We start from the raw sequence: 8430 nt of genomic DNA, 5'->3' as shown, positions 1-8430 counted from the left end.
GGAATCCCCTGGGATCCAGTCACTGGGAATGAGACTGGGAATCACTGGGATGGACTGGGAATCGCTGGGAATGGAAACTGGGAATCCCCTGGGATCCGGCCAGTGGGAATGAGACTGGGAATCACTGGGATGGACTGGGAATCACTGGGAATGGAAACCGGGAATCCCCTGGGATCCGGTCAGCGCGGACAGACTGCAAATCACTGGGATGGGACTGGGAATCCCGGAATGTCCGGGCAGGTTTTATTCCGCGGCCGCGTCGGTGCCGGATTCCTGATCCGGTATCGCCATCCGTTGGCGCCGTCGCCGCTCGGCTTCGCGCCGGAGTCGCTCCAGGAGCAGCCGCGCCGTGGCCTCCAGGCTGTGCTGCAGAGACCATCCAGAGCGGAATGAGCCGCCGGAGCCGCCCGAGCCGCCGGGAACGCCGGGAATGCCGGGAACGCCGACCTGGAGCACGTGGAGGGCCTTGAGGCAGACGACGGCGAGCTCGGAGACGCCGTCGGCCGTCAGATCCGTGTGGAGCAGCGCCAGGAGCGGACTCGGGAACCGCCGCGACCACAGCAGCCGGAATTCACCGCCCACCGAGTATTTGTAGCAGAGCAGCTCCTGAGCCGGGGAAAAAAAGAGGGATTTGGGGTGGGATTTGGGGGGTTTGGGTGGATCTTCCGACCGATATCCGCCCAAAGGCGCCGTTTTCTGCTTCGAATGCGCCCAAATCCGGCTCTTGCCGACAAAAATCCATCCCGAAAACGCCAATTCCCAACCCAAATCCACCTCTTCCCAACTCAAATCCGCCCAAAGAAACCAATTCCCAACCCAAATCCACACAAAAACACCAATTCCCAACCCAACTCCACCTCTTCCCAACGCAAATCCACCTCTTCCCAACTCAAATCCACCCAAAGATGCCAATTCCCAACCCAAATCCACGTCTTCCCAAATCAAATCTGCCCAAATCCACCTCTTCCCAACCCAAATCCGCCTAAAAATGCCAATTCCCAACGCAAATCCAAATCTTCCCAACCCAAATCTGCCCAAAGACGCCGATTCCCAATCCAAATCCATCTCTTCCCAGACCAAATCCACCCAAATCCACCTCTTCCCAACTCAAATCCGCCTAAAAATGCCAATTCCCAGCCCCAAATCCACCTCTTCCCAAGCAAAATCAACCCAAAAATTTGGATTTGGGATAGATTGAGGTCGGGAAGCAGTGGGTTTGGGCGGATTTTGGGCGGATTTGGGTCGGGAATGGGCATTTTTGGGTGGATTTGAGGCCGGAAGGGACACTTTTGGGCTCCAAATCAGCATCGGAGGTCCCAAATCGGTGGGAATCGTTCCCGGAATGGCTCACCTGTCCGTAAGTGCCGAGCAGGATTTCCTGGGAGCCGTCGAAGTCGACGTCGGCGGCCGCGGCGCAGAGGACGCTGTCGTAGCGGTCGCTTCCCGGTAAAACCAATTGATCGCTCAATCCCTTGGCTGAAACGTTCCTGGTGGGATAACGGGAGAGGAGGAGGAGGAGGAAGAGGAGGAAGAGGAAGAGGAGGAAAGAGGAGGAAGGAGGAAAGAGGAGGAAAGAGGAGGAAGAGGAGGAAGAGGAGGAAAGAGGAGGAAGAGGAGGAAGAGGAGGAAAGAGGAGGAGGAGAAGGAAAGAGGAGAAAAGAGGAGGAAGAGGAGGAAGAAAAGGAAGAGGAGGAGGAGAAGGAAGAGGAGGAAAGAGGAGGAAGAGGAGGAAGAAAAGGAAGAGAAGGAGGAGAAGGAAGAGGAAGAAGAGGAGGAAAGAGGAGGAAGAAAAGGAAGAGGAGGAAAGAGAAGGAAAGAGGAGAAAAGAGGAGGAAAGAGGAGGAAGAAGAGGAAGAAGAAGAAAAGAAGGAAGATGAGGAAGGAGGAGGAGGAAAGAGGAGGAAGAAGAAGAAGAGGAGGAGGAGGAGGAGCAGAAGGAGGAGAAGGAGGAGGAAGAGAAGGAGGGGGAGGAAGAGGAGAAGGGGAGGAAGAGGAGAAGGAGAAGGAAGAGGAGAAGGAGAAGGAAGAGGAGAAGGAGGACAGGGATGAAGAAGCGAAGGAAGAGGAGGACGAAGGGGAGGAAAAGAAGATGAAGAGAAGAAGGAAGAAGAGGAGGAGGATGAAAATGAGGAAATAAGGAGTAAAAGGAAGAGGAAGAGAGGGAGGAAGAGCGCAGCGCTCACCTGTAGACGACGGCGACCTCGATGGTGCTGGCGACCAGGACGCTGTAGTTCTCGCCTGGAAAGGGAAACCGGGAGGAACTGCGTGGATTCGAGGAGGGAAATGGGGGGGTCGGGAGGATTTGGGGCAGGAAATGGGGGTTTGGGGCGGATTTGGGGCAGGAAATGGGGGTTTTGGGTGGATTTGGGGCAGGAAATGGGGGTTTGGGTGGATTCGAGGAGGGAAATGGGGGGGTCGGGCGGATTTGGGGCAGGAAATGGGGGCTTTGGGTGGATTTGGGGCAGGAAATGGGGGGGTCAGGCAGATTTGGGGCAGGAAATGGCATTTTAGGGCAGATTTGGGTCAGGAAATGGGGGCTTTGGGCAGATTTGGGGCAGGAAATGGCATTTTAGAGCCGATTTGGGTCGGGAAATAGAGGTTTGGGGCAGATTTGGGTCAGGAAATGGGGGCTTTGGGCAGAATTGGGGCCGGAATGGCAGTTTTGGGGCAGGAAATGGCGTTTTAGGGCCGATTTGGGGCAGGAAATGGGGGTTTTTGGGTGGATTGGGGTCGGGAAATGGGGGGTTTTGGGCGGATTCGGGTTGGGAAGCGCTGGATTCCGTACCTTCGGTCTCGGCTCCGGGTCCCGGCGCCAGCGGGAAGACGAGGACCCTGGCGACGGGCGCGTCGTGCTGGAGGCTCCAGCTCTGGAGCAGCGCTGCGGCGGGAAGAGGGGACGGATCCCACCCGGAACCCCCCCCGGGAACGCCGGGATCCCCACTGGGAATATTGGGATGAGGTCTCACCGCGTCGGCTCTGGTCGACGCGCGCCACGCGGACAAAGCCGTTCTGGCAACCGAAGGCGCTGAGGCGGTGGCCGCCGGGAATGTTCCGGACATCGAGCCAGAGGATCCTGGGGAAAATGGGATTGTGGGGGGGGGGGAAAGAAGGATTTTGGGGGTTTCCTGAGCTGCCGATCCGGGGATCCGTACGGGCTGGGCAGGTCCTGGAGCTCCGGGAAGAGCGGCTGCACCGGGTGCTCCTCAAACTGGTGGGAGGCCGCGTTCTGGGGGGGAAAACGGGGAAAATGAGGGGAAACGGGGGGGAAACGGGGGGAAACGGGGGGAAAACGGGGGGAAATGGGGGGAAAAGGGAGGGAAAAGGGAGGGAAAATGGGGATAACGGGGGGAAAAAGAGAATAAAAAGAGGGAAAATGGGTAAAAATGGGGATAAAAGGAGTAAGAGTGGGGGGAAAGGGAGGGAAAAGGAAGAGGAAAGGAGAGAAAATGGCGGAAAATGGAGGGAAAGTGCAGAAAAAGGAGGGAAAATGGGGATAACGGGGGAAAAAAGAGAATAAAAGGAGGGAAAATGGGGGAAAATGGGGATAAAAAGAGTAAGAATGGGGGAAAAGGAAGAGGAAAGGAGAGAAAATGGCGGAAAATGGAGGGAAAGCGTAGAAAAAGGAGGGAAAAAGGGGAAAAGTGAGCAAAAACAGTGAAAAATGAGGAAAAATGGGGAAAAAATGAGGGAAAATAGGCAGGAAAATAGGGATAAAAGGAGTAAGAATGTGAGGGAAATAAGGAAGAAACGGGATATGGGAGAAATGAATAAAGAGGAGAGAAAATAGGGGGAAAAGAGGAAGGAAAAGAGCAAAAATGGGGATAAATGAGGGAAAAGTGGGGGGAAACGAGGGAAAAGTGGGGGAAATGAGGGAAATGTGGGGGGAAATGAGGGAAAAGTGAGGGGAAATGAGGGAAAAGTGGGGGGGAATGAGGGAAAAGTGGGGGGGAATGAGGGAAAAGTGGAGGGAAATGAGGGAAAAGTGAGGGGAAATGAGGGAAAAGTGAGGGGAAATGAGGGAAAAGTGGGGAGAAATGAGGGAAAAGTGGAGGGAAATGAGGGAAAAGTGAGGGGAAATGACGGAAAAGTGGAGGGAAATGAGGGAAAAGTGGACGGAAATGAGGGAAAAGTGGGGGGAAATGAGGGAAAGGTGGGTGGAAGGTGTCGGAGCGCGGGTGGAGCAGCGCTGACCTCGCGGTAGAGGTGGACGGCCGGATCGTTCCCGCTCAGCAGGAACACCGTCTCTGTCGACGGCTCCGAGTCCGGCGATCCCAGGCACACCCTGCGGGATCCGATCGGATTGTGGGGATCCCGGGATTGGGATCAGCCGGGATGGGGGAATTGGGGGATCCCGGGATTGGGGGGATCCCCATTGGGGGGATTCAGGGGAATCAGGATGGGGGGATCCCGGGATTGGGGGGATCCGGGGGTTGGAGGGATGGGGATGGGGGGGATCCCAGGATTGGGGGGATCCGGGGGTCAGAGGGATGGGGATGGGGGGATCCCGGGATCAGGGGGATCCGGGGATTGGGGGGATCCGGGGGTCAGAGGGATGGGGATGGGGGGGATCCCGGGATCGGGGGGATCCGGGGGTCAGAGGGATGGGGATGGGGGGGATCCCGGGATCGGGGGGATCCGGGGGTCGGAGGGATGGGGATGGGGGGGATCCCGGGATCGCGGGGATCCAGGGGTCAGAGGGATGGGGATGGGGGGGATCCCGGAATTGGGGGATCCGGGGGTCAGAGGGATGGGGATGGGGGGGATCCCGGGATCGCGGGGATCCAGGGGTCAGAGGGATGGGGATGGGGGGGGATCCCGGGATCGGGGGTATCCGGGGGGACGCACTCAGCGTGGCAGAGCTGGAAGGGCGTAAACTGCAGCTCCAGATTGAGGCAACTCTCTGTGGGGAGAGGGATCAGCACTGCCCCACGGCGCCCCCCCAAGTGCCCCACTGACCCCCCCACTGCCCCACAGCGCCCCCCAAGTGCCCCACTGACCCCCCTCTGTCCCACGGCGCCCCCCAAGTGCCCCACTGACCCCCCTCTGCCCCACAACTGCTTCCCAACTGCCCCACAGCTGCCCCCTAAGTGCTCCCCCTCCCAATCTTGGGGGCCCTAGTGATGTTTTCAGGGGTTCAGGAGTGGGTTTGGGGGTTCTGGGGGGAGAATTTGGGGTCCCATGAGAGGTTGGGGGGTCCTGGGAGGGGGTTTGGGGTCTGGGGGGGGGGTTGAGGTCTTGGGGAGGGGGTTTGGGGGTCTCAGGGCGGGTATTTTGGGGTCCTGGGAGGGGTTTGGGGGTCCCTGGAAGGGGTTTTGGGGTCCCTGGGGAGGTTTGGGGTGTCCCAGGAGGAGGTTTTGGGGTCCTGGGAGGGGTTTGGGGGTCCCATGAGAGGTTGGGGGGTCCTGGGAGGGGTTTGGAGGTACCAGGAGGGGATTTTGGGGTCCCCGGGGAGGTTTGGGGGGGTCCCAGGAGGGGGTTTTGGGGGTCCTATGGGGGAGGTTGAGGTCTTGCGGAGGGGGTTTGGGGGTCCCAAGGTAGGGATGGAGGGTTTGGGGGTCCCGGGGGAGGTTTTGGGGGGTCCCAGGGGTGTTTTGGGGGTCCCGGGGTGGGTTTTGGGGTCCCTCACGGGCGATGCAGTCGAGGTCATTCTCGCATCCCGGTTCGTAATCGCAGTAGATGTTGAGGAAGGGACTCGGCTTCTCCCCGGAATCCTGCGGGAAAAGGGGGGACCCCCCTTACAGCCCCCCCAGAACACCCAAACCCCCATCTCAGACCTCCACAGCCCCCCCAGGACCCCCAAACCCCCCCACATCCCCCAGAACCCCCCACCATTCCCCAGAACCCCCCAACATCCCCCCCAGAACCCCCAAACCCCCCACCTCAGACCCCCCGGGACCCCCAAACCCCTCCCAGGACCCCAAAACACCCCTCCCGGGACCCCCAAACCCCCTCCCCAATAACTTAACACCCCCTCCCAGACCCCAAACCCCCCCCAGGACCCCCAATCTCTCATGGGACCCCAAACCCCCCTCCCAGGACCCCAAATTCCCCCCCCCGGAACCCCCAAACCCACTCCTGAAGCCCTGAAAACATCACCAGGACCCCCAAGATTGGGAGGGGGGCACTTAGGGGGCAGCCGTGGGGCAGAGGGGGGGCAGTGGGGCACTTGTGGGGCGCCGTGGGGCAGTATGGGGGGTGTCAGAGCCCCCCCCGGACCCCCAAACCCCCCCAGAGCCCCCCAAACCCCCACCTTGACGAAGGTGATGCCCACGACCACCCCGCGCTGAGGGGGGGATTTGGCGAAGGAGTCGATGGAGACGATCTCAGCGTCCACTGAGGGCAAACCCCGACCCATAGAAACCCCTCCGTGACCCACAGCCCCCCAAAAACCGCCCTCAGTGCCCCATAACCCCCCATAACCCTTCCCTGTGCCCCATAGCCCCCTCCCAATGCCCCCCAACCCCCTCCCCGCGCCCCATAGCCCCCATAGACCCCCCATAACTCCCTCCCCGTGCCCCATAATCGCTCCCAGTGCCCCATAACCCCCTCCCCGTGCCCCATAGCCCCCCCATAGCCCCCCCATAACCCCCTCCCTGTGCCCCGTAACCCCTCCCAGTGCCCCCTAACCCCCTCCCCGTGCCCCATAGCACCCCATAACCCCCCATAACCCCTCCCAGTGCCCCATAACCCCCCATAGCCCCCCCATAACCCCTCCCCGTGCCCCCATAGCCCCCCATAACCCCTTCCTCATGCCCCATAGCCCCCCATAACCCCCTCCCAGTACCCCATAACCCCCTTCCCGTGCCCCGTAACCCCCCCCAGTGCCCCCTAACCCCCTCCCTGTGCCCCATAACCCCCCAAACCCCCCATAGCCCCCCGTAGCCCCCCCATAACCCCCTCCCTGTGTCCCATAGCCCCCCCCTAACCCCCTCCCGGTGCCCCCCAGCCCCCCGTAGCCCCCACCGGGGATGTATGTGAACTGGAGGTGCCGGGCGAGGGGCCGCAGGCGCTGCCGTAGGTCCTGGTAGCGGACGTGGAGCACTTTGCCCTTGAGGGCGGCGGCCAAGAGCCCCCCCGGGGCCCCCCCCGCGCCCCCCGGCAGCGCCGACAGTCCGTACACACTGCTCTGCGAGCCCAAGCGGCTCACGCTGTCCTCCACCAGCGGACAACCGCCCCGCATCCCGGGAATCCGCACCGGGACACTGCCGGGAGGGAGAGCCGAGAGAGGGGATGGGAGAGGGAGAGGGGAATGGGGAATGGGAGAGGGAATGGGGAATGGGAGAGGGGAATGGGGAATGGGAGAGGGGAATGGGGAATGGGAGAGGGAATGGGGCACTGGGAGAGGGAATGGGGAATGGGGAATGGGAGAGGGAATGGGGCACTGGGAGAGGGGAGTGGAGAATGGGAGAGGGGAGTGGAGAATGGGAGAGGGGGAATGAGGCACTGGGATGGGGAATGGGGAATGGGAGAGGGAATGGGGCACTGGGATGGGGAATGGGGCGCTGGGAGAGGGGAATGGGGAATGGGAGAGGGAATGGGGAATGGGGCACTGGGACTGGGAATGGGCACTGGGAGTGAGGATGGGGCGCCCGGAGAGGGAGAATGGGATGGGGATGGGGACTGGGAGAGAGAGAATGGGGCACTGGGAGAGGGAATGGGGCACTGGGAGGCTCTGGGATGGGGATACTGGGAGTGGGAATGGGACTGGGCACTGAGAGTGGGATTCTGGGAGCGGGAATGGGAACTGGGAGTGAGGATGAAGCACTGGGAGGGGGAATGGGGCACTGGGAGTGGGAATGGGACACTGGGAATGGGAATGGGCACTGGGAATGAGGACGAGGCGCTGGGAGTGGGAATGGGGAGTGGGAATGGGCACTGGGAATGCGATACTGGGAGTGGGTATGGGAATGGGACTGGGAATAGGATACCGGGACTGTGAGGAGGGAGCGGGAAAGCGGGAGCGGTAACGGGCCCGGTACCTGGCACTGTGGCACCGGCACCGCCGCGGCCACCCCGCCCCGAGGGGTCCTCGCGCTGTCGCGGCGCGCGTGACGTCACTTCTGCGACGGCATAGCCCGCGCCTTCGGGGGGCTCGAGCGGAGGAGGGGGCGGAGCCTCTTCTGATTGGCTGAGGGTTGGAGAGGGGGCGGGGCCAGGAGCGACCACGCCCAGCGGAGAGGGGCGGGGGAGGAGGGGGTGTGGGGGGGGAAAGAGGATATTGGGGTAAAAAAGGGGGATTTGGGGGTAGAAAGGGGGTAAAAGGGAGGATTGGGGTAAAAGGGGTAAAAAAGAGGATTTTGAGGTAAAAATGGGGGATTTGGGGGTAAAAGGGGGGATTTTGGGGTAAAAAAGAGGGATTTGGGGGTAAAAAGGGGGGATTTTGGGGTAAAAACGGGGATTTGGGGGTAAAAAGAGGGATTTGGGGGTAAA

At 60.8% G+C, this 8430-nt stretch overlaps 1 protein-coding gene across 2 annotated transcripts; it reads right to left on the bottom strand.

Moving 5' to 3' along the window:
• Positions 1-220: 220 nt before the first annotated feature.
• On the bottom strand, positions 221-7964 carry KPTN (kaptin, actin binding protein). Of its 2 annotated transcripts, XM_054052818.1 has the most exons (13): positions 7929-7961; positions 6964-7202; positions 6251-6333; positions 5627-5711; positions 4846-4900; positions 4192-4282; positions 3153-3226; positions 2967-3073; positions 2786-2878; positions 2184-2238; positions 1352-1487; positions 448-606; positions 221-366 (listed from the first exon to the last, which is right to left on the bottom strand). In XM_054052818.1, the coding sequence occupies exons 2-13, from the start codon at positions 7178-7180 to the stop codon at positions 244-246; spliced, it is 1278 nt and encodes a 425-aa protein (XP_053908793.1). In that variant the 5' UTR covers positions 7181-7202; positions 7929-7961; the 3' UTR covers positions 221-243. The 2 variants fall into 2 exon arrangements, with proteins under 2 accessions (XP_053908793.1, XP_053908792.1); XM_054052817.1 differs by having other exon boundaries at positions 221-606; positions 7929-7964.
• Positions 7965-8430: the final 466 nt, after the last annotated feature.

Source organism: Cuculus canorus, chromosome 37 (genome assembly GCF_017976375.1).
Source record: "Cuculus canorus isolate bCucCan1 chromosome 37, bCucCan1.pri, whole genome shotgun sequence".
NCBI lineage: Eukaryota > Metazoa > Chordata > Aves > Cuculiformes > Cuculidae > Cuculus > Cuculus canorus.
The sequence above is the reverse complement of the archived record's forward strand: the minus strand, read 5'-3'. Positions and strand labels throughout refer to the sequence as shown.